We start from the raw sequence: 24,947 nt of genomic DNA on the forward strand, positions 1-24,947 counted from the left end.
TCCTAGGAAAAAAGGTGCGTACATGCTTAGGCTCTTAAATAGCATGTCATCAGTTTAGTTCCTCACGTTGCTCCCAGTTTGATGCCTTTCAAGACCCATTTATGGTCTGCAAAGCCTTACCCTCATACCCTTGGCAGGCTCCCAGAGAGCTGCTGCCTGACTGAGCTGCAGCGGCTGCCCAGGTGCCCATCACGGCTTCCAGGAGCACCAGCTGCCAGCGCTGGGACTGCCATGGTGGCTTTCGTCTGTCAGGGGGCTGCTAGTGCTAAACGCCGATAGCTCTGCTTTGGACTGTCCCAGCTGAACAAAGACGTATGGACAATCTGGCTTGTTCTTGCATAATGGTGTTTATTTCTTTTCTTGATGGGAGCAGATGTGATCACTAGCTCAATTCCTTCTTCAGTTACACATCTGCAGCTGACTGAACTCATCCAACCAAGTCCCCAAGAGCAGAACTTGGCCTATTTGGAGCCAAATGGCTCCAAATAAATTGCCTAAACCAGCAAAAGTAGCTTCATGGTAACTTTAAAGATCAGACAAAGTTTTTTATCTTGGTGGGGGAGTAAACAGCCCCAAACCTGCTTGTGAAATTCTTCAAAAAAGATTGCTATAACTTGGCCCTGCCAATTCCCAGAGGATAGTGCACAAACACTTGCCTGCAGAAGCAAACCCGCCTCCCGTCCCTGCCTGAGACGGGGGTCTGCATGCAGTACTCACGGTAGCATTGCTTGCCGTCTGCCCCCAGCTCGTAGCCCGGGTTACAGGTACACTTAAAGGAGCCGCGAGTGTTGAGACACTGGTGTGCGCACATGGCTAGTCCAGTCAGACATTCATTCACGTCTGCAAGAGATGAGCAATCAAGAAGCAAAGCAGGTTGAGCCGTAAACATTCTTTCAATGGGACAATTGTTACTATTGTCAAGTTTTTCACCCGTTTCTTGCACCCTGAATTCTTCACTGGGGTCCAGAGCAACAAAGAAAGAGAGTTAAGAGTTGAGAATTACTGTAAAGCTTCCTAGGAAATTGGATCACATGAAACTCGAGTGTTGTTCCAGACAACTCGAGCAGGGCTCTTGGAGAGACGTCAGCTGAGCGCTTTCATGCCACCCCTCTGGAAGGCTTGTGCGTCACCCCGTTAAATTCGCAAACGCTGATAGTTACTATGATTGAGCACTACTTCACCCCGTGAGACACCGTTGTTTTTCTCCGACAGCTTTGTTGTAGGGAGCTTACCCTCACAGGCCTTGTCGTCGGGTGCCAGGCGGTAGCCAGGGTGGCACTGGCAGCGGGCCGTTCCACGGTGGCTGTGGCACTGGTGCATGCAGCCCCCATTCCTGTTGCTGCAGGGGTTCCTCACTGCAGGTCAAAGCAGAAGAGGCAGGCTTATTCCATGCTAATCCTAGCTCTTATTGGCATTATGCATAGGGGAAAACAGAGCATCAAGCAGTTATGCCTAGCAAAAAAGTCTGCAATCTGTGAAAGACCATTCTCCACCAGACACAAAATCTCTGCTACTGTTTACTGCTCCATGCAGGCAGGAGGATTTACACGGTGTGAGATCCCGCAAAAGGCAGGCACTAATCTGAGTAAAACCTTTCCTGCAGAAGCTTGGCATGGACATGTCCCTCTACAGAGATGACAGAGCAAGCACCAGGCAAATTTGTTTCAAGTGCTCCTAGCAAGAGGTTTGCCAACCTCTGACCTGCCCCAGGACATGCACAGATGCTACAAAACCCTACCAACTGCTGCATTTTTAATACCCCAGTTGTTCCTTTTCCCTTAGCAGCTTCACAGCTAAAGACTTCCCTCCTACCTCTTGAATGCCAACTGCTATGAATGAGGAGACTAAACTTCTGCTCTATATCCCCTTCAGCTTCTCTCCCTCCTGCAGCCGGGAGCAGGTCAGCCAGAAAGCTGTCTGCAAGCAGAGGGAGAAGATCCCATCCTGCTGTGACATGCTGTTGTTCCTTCGCTTTCTCAGAAGTGTGTGCCTTCATACAATTTCATTTTTGTTGGCTACACTCCTTCAGCTCTTCCTTGCCTTTCAGAACAAGCTGCAGAATATGTCCACGACAATATAACATGCGGAGTTTTCACTGGAGCGGAACTCCTGGGTCTGATCTATTTGACATCTGAGCATGCAAGTGCATGCTCCCTATGCCCCCCGACTCTCAGCTGCCCCTGAAGAAAAGGCCAAAGCAAAGCTCTGCCTCCCCAGCTTCCCGTGCATGCCTGAGGGGACTCACAGACGCAGCGTTTCCCATCTTCCCGCAGCTGGTAATGGTGCCGGCACTGGCACTGGTGCTGCGTCAGCGTCACCTGCACGCAGTCGTGCTCGCAGCCGCCGTTGTTCAGGGCACACGTGTTCACAGCTACGAGGCAAAGGGACAGAACGCTCATCACAAAATAACGGCACCTGGATGAGGCTCTTGCACAGGACCAGGGCAAATCGTACACACTTAGAGCACTGCTGCTGAGAGTTTAAAATTGGGGCATACTCGACCTGCGCTAAAGTGAGAAGTTCATGGCAAACTTCAGAAGTGAGAAGTGTGCTCGATGTGAGCTGTTGCTACAAAAACCTGTCCTGCGTGCAGTGCACAAGAGAGGCCACCCACCGCCGTGCCAGACGGGTACAGAACCCCTCGAGATGGGGGCCCTTTTCTGTAAAGGTAAGATCGGCTCAACAGCGTCAGGTAGCAGCTTAAAATCGCTCTTTTCTACAATAACAGTTCCCAGCAGCTCTCCTGGGAGGCGAGACCGGGATGTGGGGGTCTGGGCTAGGTCCTCTGCAGTATTACACGGGAGGCAAGCTGACAACCGGCGTGCTTCCTAACAAGCACCAGCCCTCTCCGAAGGGTGCCCGTGCCAGCAGGCAGGCTTCTTGTGCTGCATTGTTGCTGAAAATCTCATAATTTTGTTCAAAGACGGTCACTCCAGGTACAATGCCACAGCTAGTTCAGCTTAATTACTGCTCAGAGAGCGCTGCGCTCAGGCATATTCAGGTTTTCCTGTAACAAAATAATCTGGAAAACTAAGTTTCTGGCCCCAGGTCATGCAAAAGACACCAATTACACAGGGCAAGGCCCAGCAGGTACCATCAGTTCTGGGAACATGTAAGGAAAAATGTCTTAAGATGCACCCTGCACGTCCGTACTTCGATGGGGTGCAACAACCCCCAGCTCAGTGCTTTGACTAGAAGATTTCTGCGTGAAAGTTAGGACGCGTGTGCTCGTCCGCGCTGCGAGTAACTGATGCTGTAAGCAGCGGAGTCGCTGAGCCGGAGTGCACGGAGATACTGGTGGGAACTGTGATTTCATCCTAAGTGCAGGCGGGACTGGGAACGGAGATTCCTGACTGGTGTTCCTGGCCGTGCCATCGCGCTTCTGTGTGGCCTTGCGCAAGGCGCTTTCCTGCCCAAAGGATTTCAAACAGTCAGAAAACAGAAGGTTTTGCCTAGGCTACGGCAGAAAACAGATCTCATGACTGAACATGTGGGCTATCTTCTCTTTAAAAGCTTGCCATCATTTTAAAAGCTTGCCATCATTAATCAGCCTTAAAATAGCCTTCTCCTCCCTCCTCTCTGTTCTTATAATCTGGGACTTCTCTGCAAGATAAGCCACAAAAGCACGATGTTTAACCGGAGATGTGGGCACCTTGCAGCCAGCAAGTGGGCAGAGTTTGCCTGCTTATTTTTACTAGGCTGCAGCTATCTGGGACCACTGACCTTGTTGTATCCAGGAGAAATTTGAGCTAGAAAACAAAGCGGGGAAGGATTTCCTTCTCCTGGAGAGGGATTCACAGACTCTGGTAGTAGATAAGCCGTCCTGGGGTAATTACATGCCTCCAAAGCGATGAACGTCTCCTCTTAGACCTTTGCATGTCTCCCGAGTTGGCCAACCTACACCTGAGCATCTCAACTACAGACTGCTCCAAAGAGAGGTGCCCCTTAGGGAAATTGGGAAATTGGCCTTTAAAGTCTGTTCTTTGTCTTAGGAGACACAAATGTGTGTGAAACACACAACATGCTGCACATCAGAGCTGCGTGGGTGCGACACGGCTAAAACCTGCCCATGGTCTGGGATGGAAACCCAGACCTGGTTTCCATAAGCAGAATAGTACAGCGAGTTGTGGTCTCACACATTTCTGACCTATTTTTCAAACTCCAGAATAACCTAATGTGCTGACTCCGAGGAATCTTACAAGAAAGCTAAAAATAGCTCTAATGAAAACCATCTCTCCACAAACTAACACTTCAGGTAATCACAGCGCCCTCAACAACCTCGAGAGTTTTGCTAAGCAGGCGAGCCTGGAAAGCATATGCTAGTAAAAGGCTCTGCTTTTAACGAGGTCTCTGAATCCCAAGGCAAGTTGGGGCTGTCCAACACCCATGCCCAGGGCGCAGACGACCGGGCGGGCTGCAGGCAGCTCGCCGGCGCTGGCTGGCCTCTGGTACCAACGCGTTGCAATGGGTGGGCGCGCAGCCCTGCTCCGCCAGCGCCTCGTCCGAGCGTTCAAAAGCGTATTTTCTATAGACAAAGTACTGAAAGTAATTTGATTAAGCCTCTCTTGTATATTAGTGAAAAACAAATATTTGGCACAGGAGAAAATAAAAGGCAAAACTGCATATTAATTTTTTTTTTTTCTGCAAACAGTTCCCCTGCAAAAAAAAAGCCTTGACTCAGAGCTGAGGAGCTCTCTCATTTCCAACTTTTAAAAACTAACTTCCCGTTGATTGCCTCTAACTAAACAAAATTTGGGGGAATAAAAGTGACTTAATAGGGTCGAAGTATTGCCATGCACAATATATGGCTGGAGCAAGAACTGTCAGTTTATGTTAGTTGTGCTGACATTGTTTCCTTTAATCCATTTGGAAGGAAACAACAGAAATACTTGACGTTCCTGAAAAGTTTTGGGTCAGAGTTACAGTACTGAAGCTTTAGCAGAGATGGGTGGTCATTTAAAAATATTCTGACATATTAAAGTGTTTAATAACATATATTCAAAAATACACATAAATAATGTGCTTGTTGGAGTGGCTTTTTTAAAAAAGATGTAAAACAACGCTAATGCCTGCCAAAACATTCCTTCATATGGGAAAAGTACCGGGCCAATGTAGAACAAGCCAATGCATCTGACGTCTAAAATAACCTCCCAGTATGCAGTTATTTGTATGAATTTGCAGTTTAAATAACTGCCCTCCTTGCATACCTCTAAAAGACAACTTTTCAGAGTGGAAAAAACCTAAAGTCCAGGTTCTTCTTTATCATACAAAATTTAAGCAGACAGAAATTCTGTAAGGTTGGATACAGCAGACTTTCCAAAAGCATTATTCCTACACACCAGAAGATCAGCACGTCTCTCTGGGCTGCACCGAACTGCGCGCCGAGGCACGGTACCCACCCGATACCCGTGTAGTGACGGAGCTTTGCAACGGCAAAAACTGCTCCTGAACGGCAGAGGAAACTGCAGGCACTCGACCCACGGGATGTGGCAACGCTCGGCCGCCGCCGGCACCTTGAGTGGGGTACGGTATGGACCAGTAGAGTAGGGTATGGACACCAACTACAAGGGCACGTGCTCCCGTTCCAGCCGGTCCTCCTTGGCTGTCGTGGTTTAGCCCCAGCTGGCAACTAAGCCCCACGCAGCCGCTCGCTCACTCCCCCCCGGTGGGATGGGGGAGAGAATCGGAAGAGCAAAAGTAAGAAAACTTGAGGGTTGAGATAAAAACAGTTTAATAGGGAAAGCAAAAGCCGCGCACGCAAGCAAAGCAAAGCAAAGCAAGGAATTCCTTCACCCCTTCCCGTGGGCAGGCAGGGGCTCAGCCATCTCCAGGAAAGCAGGGCTCCAGCACGCGTAACGGGGACTTGGGAAGACAAACGCCATCGCTCCGAACGTCCCCCCCTTCCTTCTTCTTCCCCAGCTTTATATACTGAGCACGACGCCCTATGGTATGGAATAGCCCTTTGGGCAGTTGGGGTCAGCTGTCCCGGCTGTGCCCCCTCCCAGCTTCTTCTGCACCCGGCAGAGCAGGGGAAGCTGGAAAGTCCTTGACCAGTGCAGCAACAACTAAAACATCCCTGGGTTATCAACACTGTTCTCAGCACAAATCCAAAACATAGCCCCATACCAGCCGCTATAAAGAAAATTAACTCTATCTCAGCTGAAACCAGGACATTGGCCAAGCTGTTTAAGGGCAACCAAGTGCCAGAACCGCTTATGCAGATCGTAACTGATGCTGTTTGCGGACCACTAAGAGAACATAAAAGGTGAAGCAGCGAGAGCACTGGGGTCTTGCAGAGCATTTCCTTTCCTCTTGTGTTTCTTTTAGTATAGCTTATTTGCTAGCAAATATACTCTTCAAGACTAACAACCCCATCTGAGCCTCCTCGTTCTGTGATTGCACACGATGACGAAGGGGCTGGCGCACGCTGTTGTCTCAGCCATCGCGGGTGCGTTCCAGACCACTACGGGTAATGGGAAGCAGAAGTCCTCTGCCAAGGGACTTACGCACGGGGAAGTAGTGGCTGGCATCGCTGGCTATACAGCGCTCGTAAGCTATTCGGCACTGGTGGCACACGTGCGACGCAACGAGCAAAGCAGTCACGTCCTGCGGCATCTCGCAGAGCCACCCGCGGTGCGCGGACTGGCAGGGGTGCTCGTGCAGCACCGCGGTTTTGCTAAGATACGAACTAATTCAATTTCAGAATCAGGAATAGTAAGACAAAACAAATGAAACGTTAAAATTGTTTTGGGTGTCTTTCCATCAAAGCAAGGGCCTTCTAATTCTGGGTCTCCTTAGCTGGCTTCTTGCAGAGTAACAGCCAGTAGACCTCACTGCTGGCCTTGTTTTAATTACTGCTCTTTTTTTTTTCTGTTTACAGAACCACTCTAAAAATATTTCCGTTCCCAGATGCTTTTCCTAGCTTAACATTTCTGTGACAGCATTGCCAAATCCAGTGTCATCTTGTACATCACACAGATTTTTGTAATTAAAGCTCAGACAGATTTTCCACAGATGATATTTCATCGTCTGCAAGAGGGACATTACTTCCATCCCCTCCCTCTGAAGGGAGCGCAGTGCTGCTGAAAGATGCTAGCTCCTAGATTCTGACCGTCTTGGGCCTGGGAAATGGCTAAAAAGGGATGAAAAGGACATTGTTACCACTGGTTGCACATGGGAAGTAGCAGCCCAACACAGGAGTCGATTTAATAACTGAGCTACCCGAGCTCTGCACCCTCCAGCTGACCTTCACGAACTGGGAAGAGCTGAGCTCAGCCCTGTAGCTACACTGCAACCTCCGGGGAGCCGAGCAGGGCCCCTCGCTCAGCCCGGCGGCCGCTGGCCACTTTACATCGTCGGCATCCGCTCCCTCTGCGTCTCTCCCCGGTCGTCCCCACGGCTCGGCAGCGCCGGAGGTGCGCGGGCGTTCAGCTGCCCTGAGAACCTGGAGCGTAACCCTCGCGGGGCAGCGAGGCGGTGATAACCTTCACTTGGTTTGACTCGGGCTCCTTCACTCTACCTGCTCCTTTTTTCCAGCCATATCACCTTTCCTTCAGATCCAAGCAATTTGCCACCAGAAGCAGCGAGCTAATACTTTAAAAGTAAGCGTAAGCAGCTGTAACTAGAATTGAGCAGGACGTGCCCTTTTGCAGCGTCACACAAAACCATCGATTCTAAGAAATGGTTGAGAAACATGCCACTGGACAAAGAAAAGGCCAAATTCTCTAAAACGTGCAAGTTGTCTGCACAATGCATGCAAATCGAAAGCCTCTACAAAGTACATACAGACGATTACCCTCTGTGCACATAGTTCAAGCCCACACACACCTTTATGGCATAGTCCTTCTGTTCACTATATAAATCGCTGCTATATTTGAGATTTCTTCATCTGAAGTACTCTTAATATAAATAGGGATACATCATGTAATCCCAAACTGATTTATTCTAACCTCAGACAATTTCCAGAAACATGTTGTCTGTTAATACAGACCATCTCTCTGCTCTGCAGGCCAACAAAAGCAATTGGCTCAGATTAAATTCTTTGCCTTGGACTGGATTTCATCCCTCTGCTGAAACAGTGGAGCAGGACCTGAAGATGTCAGCTTCCTGCCTCCTGCCCATGTGGTTCTGATAAAGCAAGAGGTAATTTCAGGACGTCCGATGACTCTTTTTGTTCTGTTTCACTTTCAATAGAAATGTCTGCTCTTTTTCTCCCTCCCTTCTGTATTAAAATCATCAGCGACTTGCTATATTTGAACAACAAAGACGCAATAAAAGAATCTTGCACAATTGAGCTGCGGATTACCCAAAGCATCAACAACGGTTGAGAGTTGCTGCGAGATGCAGAGCAGGACACAGGAAGGTGTCCTGCTTTAAGGACACAAAAATGGCTTTAAGCAACGGCTTTAAGCCATTTTTTGTGCTCTCCACAGCCATCAGAGCGGTTCCAGGTATAAGTTAACCCTGGAGAGCTGCCTCGGCCTCTTTGGTCGCGTAGGCGCATCTCCGGGAGGCCGCCCACGGCAGGCTCCTGACACCCCGGCCTTCTCACATCACGGCCTCAAGCTGAAAGCTTGGCCTTGGCCGTAAGCTTTTATTCCGCTCCTGCACCACAGGAATCACGGCGAGGCTTCTGGAGCCCCTCGCTCCCACGACGACTGATGGGGCAGACGCGGCTCCAGTGAAGGAAGGGATCCCGAGGTGCGAGCGTGAGGGGACACCAGGAGTCTGCCGTCATTGACTGCCCTTCATTCTGCAGGCAATGTCAAAGATGAGAGTTAAGAATCCCCTGTCGGACTGTGCATAGAGCCAAGCTCTGCTTATGCTGTAAAAGGTACCGACACCCTCAAAGAAAAATGCCTTTAAGGGTAAAATATTTCTTCCAATCCTACAAAACACAAGTGCTAATCCAAACAGCTCTCTATCTGGAGCCACAATACACTTCACAAGAAATTGCATTTAAAGGTGCCTAAGTAACTTCTGAAAACTTTTGCTGAAACTTTTGCTGATTTTTCCCTGCGTTGCACCTTGCTTTATCATCTGCAATACTAAGCACAAAGGTGCGAACAACCACCAAGGGTGCAAAGCCCTCAAAAGAAAGTAGCGGAAGATTTTACCTGTCTTCCAATTCTTTGACGTCTTCAGGAATAAAATAGGCTTCGATTTTCTATCGGAAGCTTGGAATAATAGTTCAGCCAGAGGTGGAAAAGGACCGATCACCCTGAGTCCGCCCCCCAAGAGCCGAGCTCCTCGCCCGGACCTGCACTCCGGGGTTAACAGCCACCAGCCTCCGCAGGGGAATTCTGGAGCTCGGCTTCAGGCAGTGCTGCTGATTAATTGAAGCCTTTGTGGGTTTTGTGGTGACTGGAAAACATTTAAAGAATTAGATCCATGGTTTTACTAACCTTAACTAGAAACTTCACAGCAGTAGTCTTTTTCTGCCTCCAAAATGCTTTCTGGCTTGCACCGCTGCTCGCTGGGGCTGCCAGCGGCTTCCTAAAGCCCATCGCCGTGCTCGACCTCAGCTGCAAACCTGGCTCAGATCGCCAGCGGCGACTGGCCCTGCCTCGAAGGGCAGAGCAGTTCTGGAGCAGGGGGGATGGACAGGAGAGCCTCCCTGTCTCCAGCTCTCTTTACTCCTATCCAATTCCTTTTATTTAGTGGCAATTCTTTTCTGTGTTAGCGGCACTGAATCTTACCTGTCCGGCAAAATTAGGGAATATCCCGACTTGAAGAGAAACACAGCTTTTATCAGTTGACCTAATCCCTCAGAGCCACCCAGGGAAAAAAAAGTCTTGGCTTAAGTCAAGTCGGTGCCTGAAACTTCACAGGAGTGCAGAAACGTGGCTCGGCTCTTCCCGAGCAAAGCCCTCCACCCCTCGCTGCCTTCAGCCTCAGACAGCAGCGGCCAGGCACCGCAAGGTCTGCGCTGCCTTGCAACGGAGGTTGCCTGCCCAAACACACCCAGCCTGACCCGCTCAGCACCATGCCGCAGCCCCAGCTTGGCCGTGCACCTCAGCCAAGAGGGGCCATCGCGTCCCCTTTCTGTGCCACCCTCGCTCAGCCTCGAAGGCCCCGAAGAGCTGCTCTGCTCCGGGGGACGCCCTGTTCCGCGTCCCCCCAGCAGGCCCACGGCTTCGCCGGGCGCTCGTGCTGCTTTCCACCCCTCGGTCGCGTTGCTCTACCTTCCTGTTACAGCTGGCCTCAAGCTCGGCATTTAGCGAGAGAAAAATCCTTTCCTCTTCCCCAGCAGCGATGGGAAAGCGCTCCTGAAACACAAAAATTGAAGTGTGGAGGGAAGGCGCGTTGAGTGAGGCCTCCTGCCTTTGCCGCTGCTGCCTGCACGCTGCCCGCGCCCCGCGATTGCTGCCTGGTAACTCCTGTCAAGAATGCTGGCTTAATAAAAACCGCGTGGTTTCCAAGATCAAGTCGGAGCAAAGCCTCTGACTTCGCAGTGTAAATATTTACGTAGACCGAGCACTGAAGGAAAGAACCACTTGCATGTGCTTGTGAAAACACCACAGAAAGCGAGCACGCGCTCAAGGGCCCGGGATTACTACGAAGTGACCCTCGGAGAGCCGCCCGGCTGGACCGCACGCCATTGCCGGGCTGGTGGGCTCGCCGTCCGAGCGTCGGCGAAGGCAGCGAACGGGAGAGCGCGTCCCGCTGCAACGACCAAACCCGGGGCGAGAGCATCCCCTCGGTGACCGCCCGGTTGGCATCAGCCGAGGCGCTTCCCTCGCCCGGGCTCTGCTGTGGGGTGGGCTTGTTCCAAGGGCACAAGTAGCCTCTATTTACACAGACAAGAGTTGCGTGAACTCAAACCACGCCATGCGGAGCCGCTGCGCGTGACTGCTGCCGTGCGGCCAGCAGACGCAGGGAGGACAGCTGCTGGGCTCCGGCCCCGAGAGCCACCATACAGAATCCATAGGGGCAGAAATCCGTCCACCAGGAAACAGGCATCCAACGGGGCAGTCGTGGCACGCGGGCACCCGCGGCACGAGGCAACCTTACGTCTGTGGGTGCAGAGAGGGCACCCGTGAACACCGGCAGAGGAGTAACCTCTAAGTCTGTGCTCTGTTCTGAGCTTTTACAAGAAAAACAAGTTTACTTCCACCCCTCCGCACCACTGGCTTAATAGGTTAGTACAGAGCTGTTCTGAAGGGGGGATATATATACACAGCCACGCACAGTTCTGGCACAACAGCGTAGAGAACAAAAGCCACCAGTCCCGAAGCAAGAAAGCCAGATTTTTAGGTCTGCTTTGCTGTTATTTTAGAAACAGCATTGGACAATTATGTAGCGAGAGTCTTTACTCGCCCTGCCTGGTCTGCATCTGCTTTCCTGTGTACTTTGTGGATCACAGGGGCACAGGCACTGCTGAACTAACAGCACATCCTGCCAGCGTCGCTCCCCAGAGCTTCCAGAAACTGCCCGAGTTACTCCCGTAGTAGATCAGGTTTCATGAATAGAGACCCCTTAATTCTGGCAGATGAATTCCAACACTGTGCACACTACGGCAAATACTTGCTCAGAAGTTTAATGCAAAGCAGGTTTGCAGCGCTCGGTGCAAGCAGCGTGGAGCAGGGAAGCCCTGCCTGCCCGGATCCCGGCAGAAGCGCTCTGCACATCGCAGCCACACGAGCAGGTAAGCCTGAAGAATGAAAGCAAAGGATGGAAATTGCTTTTAAACAAGAGATTCCTCCCAGCAGCGATCCCTTTTATACTTTCTCTGGAAGTTGTTTCACCTTCTGGAGCTGACCCTGCTGAGAACACCAGAGCTTCCCCATGGCTGGCTCCTGTTTTATTCTATGAGGCAGACGCGGCAGAATCACTCTATACCACAAAAAAGAGAACTGCACATTATAAAGACAACTATTAGATGACAGACCACATACACACTTACATGCAAACAGTAGCAATGCATAGCCATGAACGCAAGTTTACGTGTCCGGTGCTAGAGCAGTGGGCTGGGAACGACCGGCTTTTTTTCTTTATTTCTGATCCTTTCGCTTCTGGATTTTTCCAGCAAAATACAGGGCACTCGGCGAACGCCTCGCTGCGCTTGTGAGAGTGTCATCACGTAGCGGGGCAGCTGCAGAAAGATGTGCGGTTTGTGCTGCCCTGGGCACGGCGGGTGCCGCTTCCTTAGGTGGCTTTTTGTCTGCTCACATCACCGTTCCCAACTGGAACACACATGCTCACACAGCCATTTTTAGCAAACGCTGGAACGTGACTATATTCTGAGAAAAACCAGCAAATGGCCTTTGTAATACCATCGCCCAGGAATTCTTTCCACTTGTATGAAAATATCCCTCAAAAAATGGAAAAATGTGTCAAATAAAGCTGTGAGAGAGAAGTGGTTTAATAAAAACAACAGCAGCAGCAGATGCTGGAAGGCAGACTCCAAGCTCCACCCCGGTGTCTCTGAGCCTCTAGTTTGGGGCAGGCAAACAACAATATTTCAAGAAATTGGCCCAGGAATCAGCTGCAAGCCAGACCTGGCATCTGAATCGTAATGTCTGGACACGCACCGTTCAAGCGGACGCGTGACGAACATCCCAGGGAAGAGGGTTTCGAGATTATTACGGCCACAGTTCCACACGCAGCCGTGCTTATTTTCACTCGTCTGTCACACCTAGTGCCTACCATGCGGACTAGGGAAATAGCTGAGGTAAAAATGAAGACTGACTTGAACCTTTTCATAATCCACTTCATGTATTTGTTCTGAAAATGCCGTATCTGGTACATCCTGTATCAAAAGCAGAAGCACCAAAGCACTGCAAGTTACTTCTCCTGAACCACAATAAACTAAGGAACTGCAAAGAAGTCTAAATTCTACGTGTCCACACTGAAGAACAGCAAACGTTATGAACCCAGTAACAGAAACATGTGGGGGAAGACGACCAGGATCCTGAGAAACGAAGGAACAGGCAATCCATCCCCGTCATCTCAAATTCCCCGCGCAGAGGACGGATGTGAGTGGGTAAGGCAACGTAAGCCTTTTGTGTACAATGCCACGCATGTACAGGTACAAAAAGGGCTATGAAGAATTAGAGATTCTCAAGAAATTTAAAACTGTGACTCACCAATACAGGTCCTGCCATCTGCGTGCAGGCGAAAGCCTAGCTTGCATTCACAATAATAAGATCCAAGGGTGTTCACACATCTGTGCTGGCAGCCCCCGTTATGGACCTGGCACTCATCGACATCTGCAAAACAAAAAGGAAGAGGGAAAAAAAATTCAGAGGAGTGGGCATGACGGTATCTGACGTCAGGATTATTTATCCTCTGTTGACCAACTCCAGATTTGAGGAACAAATGCAGAGGGAACAAGATTGCCATTTCATTACGTTTCATCAGTCAAGCTGTTGAAGAAATGTCAAGGACAAGCGTGCAATCAGGGGAAAAAAAATCATCTTATTTGTCAATCGGCATAAACCATCCTTCATGCTGTTCACCTCGCAACGGTCACTTTTCCCATTTGCTCTAAGATTACGGATTTATTAAAATTTTACACGTCCTTACTCTGTGTGTTGAAAACAGGCTGGGCTAGCCCATTTGTTACTTACATACTTACGTGAACGGTGGGAGTAAACACCTAACGTTACAGGCTGAAGCGAGGGGAGCGATAGGGAGCAGCGAAGTCGCACGCCCCGGTGCCGCAGCAGCAGACGTTCCCATCCTGCCGAGTCAGCCTCATCCCCTGGCAGCACAGAAGCTGGCTTCCACCGAGCTCAGCCACGTGCCAAAGGTGAGAGGTTTTACTGTCGCGCTTCTCATCTCAGTACCTCGCAAAGCGCTTGACACATCTCACACCACGTACGCCTGGAACTCACTTGACCTGCTGCTGACACGCAGCAAAATCTGGGGTACCTGGTGATAAGCTATGCTCGGAATTGCTATGCAGCATTGCAGACAAGAAAGAAAACATGTTAATACCTGGAGAAAGTTATTACAATGGATCAATTGTACGACTAGCAAGGATTCGGTCATAATTATATGATACTTAAGAACATGGTGACGTCCGACTGGACCCCAAATACAAAAGGCAGACTACAAACGGCGAGACGCTGACCGCAGCTCCCCAGCCCTCTCCTCCCGGCTCCGTGACCAGAGCAAGCCCGGGAGAACTGAGGCAGCCGTTCCTGCAACAAGGAACCCACTTGGCCAATAAAACCGAGCATGTCCATGTCTCTTGGTAAAACTACAGGCCCTCGAACAAAAGACAGTCTCCAAGCCAGAAAAATCTTCTGCCAAGCGCTGAGCGATCTTTCAAGAGCTGAAATGGGAACTAGCCCATGAGTTCTTGGTAAAAAATCCTGTTACGTTTTATTATCAGAGTTCAAAACCAGGGAGGTAGATGGCAGTGTGTTACAGAAAGGGAGATTCATTCCTGTTTCACAGACCTTAAATTGCCTTTAAGCACTGGGAATAACTTCCAGAACTGAGAAGAAATGTAAAAATGTTTGGAGCGCCCAGCTACATGGTGCTACGGTGCACATCAGAAGCTTGTCAAAGGCAATTTCAAGTTTCTGAGCCGTAAGACTCCTTCATATGGCTGTAACGAGAAATGCCAGGGATGTTTGTGGATACAGCTGTACAGTTCCCTAATTCCTGCCCTTTGTGTGTGTGTACGTGTGCACGTGTACACCACCTTTCAGACTGGAAAGGATCAAAGGTCTCTACTCAGATGGGGGAACCAGATCACCTTCACGCTAACAGCAAAAAAGCCAACCAGCAATTCCTTTTTTCATGGAGAGAAAACTTCAGTAGCGTTGGGTCGATGAGTGTTTCTACAGGCTTTCTGCATTTTGTGAAGACGTCTTCAGCACGCACAACTATTTTCTGCTGTTAGGCAGCATTGCTGTTATCCATTACACCCGTCATGCAAGGTTCTGCTGGAACAGAAGGCTAAATCCCCAAGCAAGGAGACGACCTGGGACACGGCTCTGCACAGCCTGACCCTGCCAGGGTGCTGCAATCTGAGCAGCCCAGGTACAGAAACCCCAGCCCAAGGCCTTGACTGTGCAGGGCGGGTTGGAGGAGCAAATCTCTCGAGGCTGCTAAGTATCCAACGCGAAGCTCTGCCCTTCCAGCAGCGTTGTTCCACAGGCAACGCTCCTCAACAATTTCACAGACGTACATGTAGTTCACAATAGATGAAGTAACGGGGCTGGGATGACGACTGACCAGAGCAATGCGCGGGGCCCAGAAACAGCAGGTCTGGGGAGCGTCACGTGGGTATTCTGGATAAGGGCATGTATCGTCTGAGTTTGTTTAGGGCACTTTAAGTACCACAAAAAGCTGTTGCCGCCGGTTAGATACGAACCTAAACCATAATCGAGACACTTGATTGAGGACACAGCACTTTGACATCTGTGCTGTTAAACAGGATCTCAATTTGAATTTGCCACAAGCAAAATGCACGTTTTCAGTACTGAAGGCTTTACGCTGCGTGTACAAAGCTCCTGACAGTCCTCACAACACGTGACTTCTTTTTTCATCCTAGATTCTGCCTGCTATCATGTCACTCGCCTCGGTAAATCTATCAGACCCACACGACTGATCCAGCTGGAGCCTCCCAATTCTCACTGAAGCTCCCCGGAGGTTTAAAGCAGTCCGTGATGGAAGGTTAAACCCACGAGAGCAGGGGCAGAACTCCCGTGCACGGGGCTCGGCCGGTGGGTAGGATTGCCGTGCACGGGACCGGCAGCCGGCGCGGAAGCGCGCTCCTGATGCCGCACGGGCCGCCGCACGCTCCCCGACAGCTCGGCTGGGGCCGCACAGCGGGGAAAACCGGAGGGCAGAGCCCGCCGGCACAGCGAAGCGGTCACGCCAGCAGCAGGACGATACCGAGCCACGCTGAGCAGTGAACCAGCACCGTTTCATCAATGACCGTTACTAATAAGAGAAAGAAACATTTCCGCAATGAATCACGGCAGGGCGTTGCCCCGACTGTGTCTTTGCAAGCCAGCGGTGCAAGAACCTGCTCAAGCCTCACCCTTGCAATCTGCTCCCCTGCCCGAAGCATCGCCCGGCTCCCCCGTTGCTCTGCTAGCTTGCTCTTACCTGATTGCAGCTACGGCTCTCACTGGGGAGGCAAAGGGCATCGCAAACCGCAGGAAAAAGAGAAATGCAACCTTGACTGAAGCCAGTGCTAGAATTTGACATTAATTTGCATCCGATTAATTGCCAACAAAATCAGCTAGCGGCAAGCAAATGGACTGGGTGAGGGAAGAAGCGGGAAGCTAAGTGGGAAAGGTGATGCTTGTTTTACTCAGTGTGTCTGAGCTAGAGAGTAATAATAAAAAGGTTTGTTTTCTCAGAATACTTTTCATTGGAAGGCTTCTCACTGCTTACAAAGTTAAAAGCTAAGGATCAGAGCACATGAAAACGGCCCTCTGCCCCTTCTGTCCCGGCGACGCCCAGTGAACCCCCAACCCGGGCTGCTGACGGCCCGCTGCAACGGCCACGCAAGGCGCTTTCTTCAAAGCACCCCACTGCAGCTCCTGCAGAAAAGGGTAATTTCTGTAATGCCAGACCTGTGCTCATTCAGTGGACTCTAGATTCCTTCTCTGGGCATTTTAGAAGGTTTTGGTATTTTCTTCCTGTTTTTTCCAAGAGACTTAATTTTTAACGAAAGGAAAACGAATAGATTTTTGAGGTGAAACATGAACTTTAAGCGATGCTCTCCGAAGAGTAACGCAAATCCAAACCAAATTTTCAGGGAGGAAAAATGCTGTGGCGTGAATCTGAGATGCCCGTCAGAGCAACCCAGCTGAAATCAAATCACGTTCCTCTGCGAAGGCTTCACACGATTTGGACCCCGAGGGTCACTGATGCCCTCGCTACTCACGCAGCAGGACAGCGAGCTGCTTGGGAGCAACACCGGAGCACGCGTCCTCAGAGCCCTTCCTCTGAGCGCGGCTGGCAGCCTCCAAGCCCCGCGGCTCCCCAGCGTCCCCACGAAGCTCGAACTGGGCTGTTGAGGTCTGACGCCTCCGAGAGGCCATCGCACGGGGTCCATCGCTCACTGGGAGGAGGATGGCACTCCTGCCCTCGGCGCGGCGGCACGAGGGAAAGGCACTGGCCTGCCCGCAGCTGCCCAGGGCCAGAAGAACAGCGACGTCTCTGCCTGCGCGGTGGAAGCGCGGCCAGCCCTGCGCCCGTCCAGCCAGCGCGGTGAACGACGGACGCCATGTCTCCCAAAGAGCTCGCGGGAGCCTGGCACAGCTTCCCAGCAGGACACAGCCGGGCCACGTTCCATACTTTGCATTTCTGCTACTTCTTCTTGTTGTTTTTTAACATCTCTGTGGGCAGAATTAGCTATTGATACATAGAATTGGCTCTATTCAGCTCAAGAACAGGAAAACCGGGGTTTGGGAAGATTTTATATAGAGTAATAAAGTTTTCTGGTCTGAATTTAAATGACTATTCCACTGCTTCCCTTCAACTCTAATCTCAAACCATAGAGAATTTACCGTCCCAGAAAGTTAGCGATGTGTTGAATAAACTTCTTCCTTTCACCCCATTACTCATACTCAGTAATTATACATCTCCTCTCTAAACGTCTCTTCTTTCCCCTTTGTATTTTTCAGCCTCTAAATCTCTGTAATTACAGGGGGCTGTCCCCACCCCAAAGCCCCGCTCTGCCCTGGCCCACCCTGGCCCGGGAAAGCAGCCAGTCCTTCCTCGCGCCCCGGCTGCAGAAACACCCATCACCTTCACCGAGCACGCTTCCCGCAGAACCCGCCACGTCCCGTTTTGCCTTCTGGAGCCTCGCTTATCTCCTCCTGCGATAGCAGAGAGATTTTTGGACGTATACTACATGACGGTGCGACCAAAATAAAACCTCCCATAGTTCACACCCCTGACGGGAAGGCAGCAGTGTCATCCCCCAAGAAATCTTAGGTTTGTGCCTTTGGAAATAATGCAACTGTGCAATTTGCCAAACCAAATTCAAACGCTGGTGTGAGCGCAGGGAGAGAAGAGGCATCTCCTGGGCGGATGCTCTGCCTACTGCCTTGCTCTCTGATGGAGAGTTGGCATTTTCTGGTGGGGACCAGTTGCTTTCGGTCCTCAGACTGCGGAGTCATGGGCTGCGACTGCTGCAGCAGCCGCGCGAACGCTCACAGAGGAGAGAGGAGCCAGAGCTTGCTCGCAGCCGTGTGAAATAGCAGGGCTTTTTCTGGTTTGACCTGGAACACATCGCTAAAAAGAAGGAACCGCAATGCTGTTGTGTCGGGGCCCGCTCAGGATCCGAGCGGATCACTCTGCCCTGCCCAAGTGACAGCAGCGGCTCGTGCTGAGGAATGGGAATTGTTCCCGCTCCGCCGGACACCCTGGGTGGCCCTTGCCCGGCCATGCCCAGGCGCCAGGGTCCGTCCTGCAGCCCAGGACTGCTCTCCCACACCCTGCAACAGACAACAGAGTGCGGACAGAGGAAAGAGGCAAGAGCTGTGTTTCCCAGTGGGACCTGTGATGGAGGAAGGGCACTGCGTTGGCCCCGGGGACAGGGAGGGGGGAGGTCTACCGGCCACCCCCAGCGGCGGCATCTCCAACCTGCCCAGGCATGCACGGGGCTCGCCAGCGAGTGATTCACCCAGGAATATAAACCGGGAGGCAGCAGGAGCCTCCTCCGGGGCCGGGACAGAGCATCCCTGCGAAGGGTCACGTTGTCCCTGGTGCACATCTTGGCAGTACAAAAACCCAAAAATCTACATGACGCTGTGCGAGATGCGGTTTGTGGCACACCGAGCTATTGGAGAGCTGACAAAATCTGGTTGAAATTAATATGCCAAAGAAAGAAAATTAGAAGCATACAGGCTTCTCTTCCAAGGAGGGTGGCTGACACCGAGCAACCCAGAGCCATGCCGGGATGGAGCATGCCGAGCCCACGTGCCTGGGCACTCCACCGTGCCGGCATGGATAGGGCAGCATCGGATACTGGCCGAAGCCCACCGAGGCAGACACAAAAACACAGCGAGAGCCTGGGAGTGGGACTTGGCTTATTGGGTAGGGAAACTCACGTGCTGCATAAGGAAAGCGGAGTTCATGTCCTCATCCGCAAGGACACGGGGCTCACCCGAGAAACAGCTGATGCTCCCGGCAGCCTCTTCCCCGAACAGAAACAATCCATCGGACCTCAGATGCTGGCTACGTGGACCAACACGGGTAATGCTGTAATCGAATGTAGGGACGATGAACACAAGACCAAAAAAAAAGAGGAGGGTGCGAGGAGACGGCTGTATTTAAGTGCACTCCCTGACCGCGCACAGGTCTTCATGAAGAAATACTATGATTTATCTCAAACAAGAACTCCGTGTCAGAGGAAAGAAAGTGGCAACAGCAGCTCTGCAAATTACTAGATATTTGGTACAGAGGCAGTTTATCTCCTCTGAAAGGCTGAGGAGGAGGAGACGGATCCCAGCTGGAAGCGCAGGCAGTAGATATGCTGCTAAGGTTCGCTCTATCTGGCCAAACAGCAGTGCCAGGCTTTAATCCCTGCGGCAATTAGCCTGGATTACAGAGCAGGGCTGCAGGAAAAGGTTAATCAGAATCCATCGAGATGAGCATGTGTGGGGTTTAGCGACTTTATCTTTCCGGTACCAGTTTGTTGAAGCTAATTCAGCAATTTTAAGAAGTAAAGAGACTGGAAGGAGACGAACTAACAGAGCGGCATGCTGGATGGCCGAAGCGGAATGCTCCCGGCTAGAGGAGCACAGCGTCACTGCTGCTGCCCCGCACTACAGACACGGGTTAGAAACTCAGGGTGCAGAACGGTGCCGGGACGCGTGAGAAGGAAAAAACCCCTACGCGTTACTTCGTCTCTTGCACGTATTGCCCAGCCCCTAGCACGAATAACCTGGAGACATCGGAGGCCCTGTTATACCACGCTCCCCTGGTAGACCGTGCAGACAGGACTCGGCAAAGGCAAGGTTCGACAGTGCAAGGAAGACATGGGAGAGGATGATGCCTTATCCCCCCTCTGCTAACCTGGAAGCCTTTCCCTCTTCCAGGACGAGGGCGAGGAAGAACGGTACCTGCCTCAGGCCGGTCTCGGCTCGGAATCCGAGTGACTCACATGAGGAAAGAAGAAAGGTCATTTTGGGCAGTCAAAATGCCTCCACACCCTCAGTTTTCATCTTGTTGTAAAGCAGGCATTTGGGAAAGCCTTGAAGGCTCTCGAAGAGCTCCACAGGGTTATTCGGGCCGGCATTCCTTCCGCTGCAGCCTCTCCTAGACAGGCGGGAGATGCCTGTAGCTTTCCTATGCTACCTGTGCCATCCTCAACAGCAGCAGTTTCCAAAGGCACTTCAGGAACAGACGCATTGGTTTTACAATAATTTGATGAAGGGAAAATGTATCAGGGAGCTGTTTCGCCTCAGTCGCTTGCTTTATCCTCAGCTCACCCTTTTTTGCCTTCAAGCACAGCAGCTGGGAGAGTCGCCCAGCTCTCACTTGTGCTCACATTTCTGTCTCTGGATGGTGCTGATAATTAGGTATTACTCAGAGAGGAGCAGAGGTGCACGTAACAACAAGCAGGCAGCCTGCTCTTGACTTGCTGCTACCCTCAGCCTCTCAAGCCTTCTTTTGTAGCTTTGTTTTACCCCGCTCCTCTGTGCAGGATGTCATTTTGGCTAGAAGACGTACCTGCGCAGAGGCACGTCGGCTCGGTCCCTGCGCCGTGCCGTGGAAGCTAACCGCACACAGGTAAACACAGACATGGACCTGGCACTAGTGCCGACTGATGGAAACGCAGGTTGCTATTGAAGGAGCTCACAGGCTAACGGAAACCGTATAAGCAAACAAAAGCGACCAGCTATGCTCTATGCTGTTTTCTGACATGTTTTAGAGGATCACAGAGAGAATACCAAGGTACCAGGTCTACTTCACTGTGATGATTTAATGCAAGGCCCCAGCAGAGCACAATGCTCTCTCCTGTAAAGGTTAGCTGTATAAGGGCATAATCCATAGTACTGCAATTAGCCACTCTACACTAACACAAGCATCCAGCAGAGCACTGTTTGTACACAGAATGCATTTTAAGGCACTCAAGACCTCAATGAAATGTACACCGTTATTACACAAAACACCTCTTCGTACAATAAAACTGCCGGTGAAACGCACATGCGGCAGTTCGTTGTGCTTGCTTTGCTTTTGCAGCTGGCTGATGACAGAAACCCATCTGCGCAGAAGCGTGCACTGCCTGGACTGGCAAATGGGAATGCACTTCAAGTAGACCAGTGCATGGTACCGGAAAAATCATACGACCAATAGAACATCTGCTACTACCTGTCGAAGAGAAGCTCAAGCAGCGAAGGAAAAATCATCAACCAAAACCACAGTAATATCAACTTTAGGATGAGCCACGCGTCTGTTTGTCTCCTCTGCCTCACCGCCTGCAGGCGTGATGCCAGCTGCCTACCATCCAGCTCCTGCCGTCCGACTGCTGCCGCGTACCTCGGGGTATCTACCTGCGTGCTGGTGGGTGAAGGGCTCCAGAACAGGGGGCCACATCTTCAGGGAACCTCCCCCTAGCACCTTCTCTCAGGTCACATCTCCTGAGGACCTAATTGTATTCAAAGCCAACAATTAAGTTCTCTGAAAAATTATCTTGTTTCTTATACCAACACCCACAGAGCAAGGTCCAGGCAGCACCTGTGGCAGCACAGGGAAGAGACGGCAGCTCCGAGTGCTCCTGGAAGATTCGAGGCCAAAACCCCGGTGCTCTGCTAGTGCATGTCAGCAACTTGCACAGAAAAGGCTCATCCTGCCAGAGGAGAGAACCAAGGATTTACCCGAGTCAGCCTTCACCCCTCCATCTGCTGGTTCTGTCAAAGGTACCATTCAGAGGAAAGGTATTTCATGCTGCAACATGTCAAAAATTCACTCCTTCCCAGAGATGGAAAGAGAGCAGGGTATTTTTTCTTGGGTTTTTTTTTTTGTTGTTCTCAGTGGGGTGGGCCTGAAGGCTGTGGTGGGTTGGATTGGGTTTGGTTTATTTTGTAATCTGCACCTACTCCTTTATAAACCATGTAAGAACATTAGACATAACTTCCTGGAAGAAAGATATTTTTAGCTTATGTGACAGATTTTGGCTTGCAAATGTCTGGATATTTACCCTTTTTCTGAAGATTTAAAAACCAGGCTCCTGGAAAAGGGGCCACAGAGATCACACACTTTTCAGCAGATGCGTTGCTTTCTTCCCCCGGTTCAGAGCCCTTGGGAAGAATAGCCAAAAGGCCTGGGTGAAGGCGCTTCGCTTTTCCAGTTGAAGCCTTAAACTACCTTCTTCCTGAACCTGAGAAAAACACCTCAGCCTTGCAGGCTGAAAGATACTTCACACGAAAGTCAGGATGGACCCGTGAGCGTGCATGGAGCTATCTGTGGAGCCCAGACAAGCAGGATCAGGATCAGGTGAATTAGGCGGTAGGGAAGGGAAGGCTGGAGGTTTATATTCCAGACACAAAGCTGGATCTCAGGAGCTTGTCTTGGAGAAGTCCTATGAGCTAACGTAGTTGGATGGAGACAGCAAATGCGATCTGAGTTTGAGACAAACATCTGGTCTATAAATAACAAAACAGCAACTCACCCCATTTCCAAAGGTCTGGCACATCTCACACATGTACTGATATCACTTTTATAACCGACTGCTTGGGGCATTTATTTATTAGGATTATCTCATGATGAGATAATGCATTCCTTGATGTCTACATTACTCACAACCATCCAAAGTCTTTAGTGAACTTCACACATTCTCCATTATTTCCTAAATCTTCCCGCAACCACAAACTTTATCCGCTGCTAAGTCAGCTGAACACACAGAGAGGAGGAAACGGGGGGGGGTGTACTCGCAGAACTTGCACCTCGCTCAACACCCCCACCTACCATCACACATAAGCCAGCGCACATAAATGTTCAACAAAAGATACTGGAAAGCAGCAAAAAAAGTATTTATTGCCTCTTTGCAGTGCCCGACACAGTGCAGCAGAAAGTGCAAGTCTCATAAAACAAATAAAGGAACAAAGTAAACCTGCCCATGGCGGGGGAGAACTGCCTGGTTTGCTCCTTACCGATCGGGAAATGGAACTGTGGAAGTTGGTCGTTCACCTTCTGGTACGCTGGAATCTCCATCTACTCTTAGCAGACGCCGTCTGTTAATGCTTCTGGCTTTCCGAAGGGATGATGACATGCCGGGGTACCCTCGACAGAAGGTGCTGCACGTGTGCAACGGGAGCAGAGTGACTCCGTCCCCTCCACCTGCTCCACGGGAAACTCAGGCTGGCCAAGCACTACCCACGCAGCAACAGGCTTGAGACGCCTTGGCTGGGAATTTGCTTCTAACAGACACTGGGAAGCGTGAACGCTTCAGGGCAGGGAGGTGACCTGTGAGACGTGGCTCCTCTGAGTGCACCTACCCGCTAGAGCCCGTACACTGCCCAGCTCCCGGCTCCGGTCACCGCTGCCAGAGGATTCCCCTTACGCGTAAAATGACACGAAGTAATGCGGAGCTCTATCCTCTGCAAGACCCCACTATACGATACTCGTGCAACCCCGACAAACTCAGAGAGTCTCGCAGAGAGAAAGGCAGATTTTTTTCATGATAAAACAGTATCATATTTCATTTATTGCCCCGGACCGGGGTGAGATCCTCTGGAACTGAGGAAAAAACTAATCAACATACCCTAACGATAGGCATACATTTGTTTTCTAAAGGACTATCGCACAGTAGCTACCTTTAACCAAGCCGCATAGCTGCACAGCAACTGAGGGAGAGAAACTCTCGCTTCCCCCCCTGCCAGAAGTGACTTTCAGAGTAACAATCCGCCCGCGGCAGGCTCTGCCCAGCACAGCGCGAAGGGGCGACGCAAACGCCGCGGGTGCGCAGCCGGGTCACCGCTTCGTGACTGCAGTTGCCGCCAGCCTGGGACTCCCACCCGGCAGCTCCGTCGCCTGCCTCCACGGCAGCAGGCAAACCTGGGGCTCGCCGAGCAGCCGAGGGAGAGAGCCCCTGCAAGGACCCCGAGCCCGGCTACCTACCTGGCCTCAGCTCGGCGTGGCCAGCTCCGTACCCCGCACGCCCCAGGTAACAGGGGTAGCAGCTTCTCCAGAGGTAGTGGTAGTGATTGCCGGCGGCACCCGGCACGCCGCCCAAAACGCCGAAGCACCACAGCAGCATCCAGAACCGCCTCTGCTCCCGTCCCATGCCGGGAAGCTGACGGGCATTCGGGCAGAGGGCAAACAGAAACACCCGCGACCCGGCACAGAACGCGGCACTCGGTGGAGACGAAACGGCGCCGAGCTGCAGGAGCCGGGGAGGAAAACATAAAAAAGCAAAGGACCCCAAGCGCAGGGGAGCCCGGCGGGGATGCGCGGGGCGGCGGAGCGGAGCGGGGCGGAGCGGGGCGGAGCGGAGCGGGGCGGCTCTGCCCGCGGGCGGGCCCGGCCCGGCCCACCCTGCCCCGCCCCGGCCCGGCCCGCGCCGCCCCCGCAGGTAAAGCCGGGCCCGGGAGCGCTCCGGCCCCCCCCCCCCGCCCCGGGACCCCCCCCCCCGCCCCGGCGCACCCCTCGGAGGAGCCGCGCAGACGGAGCCGGGAAGCGGCCGGCGGGCAGCCCCGGGGACCGGGGCTCGGCTTCGGCCACCGCCGCCCTCGGGGAGGGGAGGGAGCGGGGCCGCGGGGTGGGTTTTCCCGATCCCGGGCTTGGAAGGCGGCGCGGACGCTGCTGGGCACCGGGGAGCAGTGTCCCGGGATGCTGTCGGGGACGGACGGACAGACGGGCGCAGCAGAGCAGCGGGAGCCGGGTGCTGTCCCCGGGGCACACGCGTGGAACGCCGTGACCCGCCAGCGGCGAAGGCCCTGCTGCGGCATCTGCCTGCGCGGCCGCTGGGCACGCAGCCGAAACTCGAGCGGAACCTGCAGCCGAAAATAAAGCCGCGATTC

At 51.9% G+C, this 24,947-nt stretch overlaps 1 protein-coding gene across 2 annotated transcripts in view; it reads right to left on the reverse strand.

Annotated features, from left to right (window-relative positions):
* MEGF6 (multiple EGF like domains 6) overlaps positions 1–24,332 on the reverse strand; it is a 51,848-nt gene extending 27,516 nt beyond the window's left edge. For both annotated transcript variants that reach the window (XM_075520432.1, XM_075520431.1), the window contains exons 1-5: positions 24,046–24,332; positions 13,089–13,211; positions 2,246–2,371; positions 1,233–1,355; positions 718–840 (exon numbers count right to left, since the gene is read on the reverse strand). In XM_075520432.1, coding sequence (XP_075376547.1) covers positions 718–840; positions 1,233–1,355; positions 2,246–2,371; positions 13,089–13,211; positions 24,046–24,211 — 661 coding nt within the window. In that variant the 5' untranslated portion in view covers positions 24,212–24,332. The remainder of the gene's footprint in view (positions 1–717; positions 841–1,232; positions 1,356–2,245; positions 2,372–13,088; positions 13,212–24,045) is intronic.
* Positions 24,333–24,947: the final 615 nt, after the last annotated feature.

This window comes from Mycteria americana, chromosome 18, assembly GCF_035582795.1.
Source record: "Mycteria americana isolate JAX WOST 10 ecotype Jacksonville Zoo and Gardens chromosome 18, USCA_MyAme_1.0, whole genome shotgun sequence".
NCBI lineage: Eukaryota > Metazoa > Chordata > Aves > Ciconiiformes > Ciconiidae > Mycteria > Mycteria americana.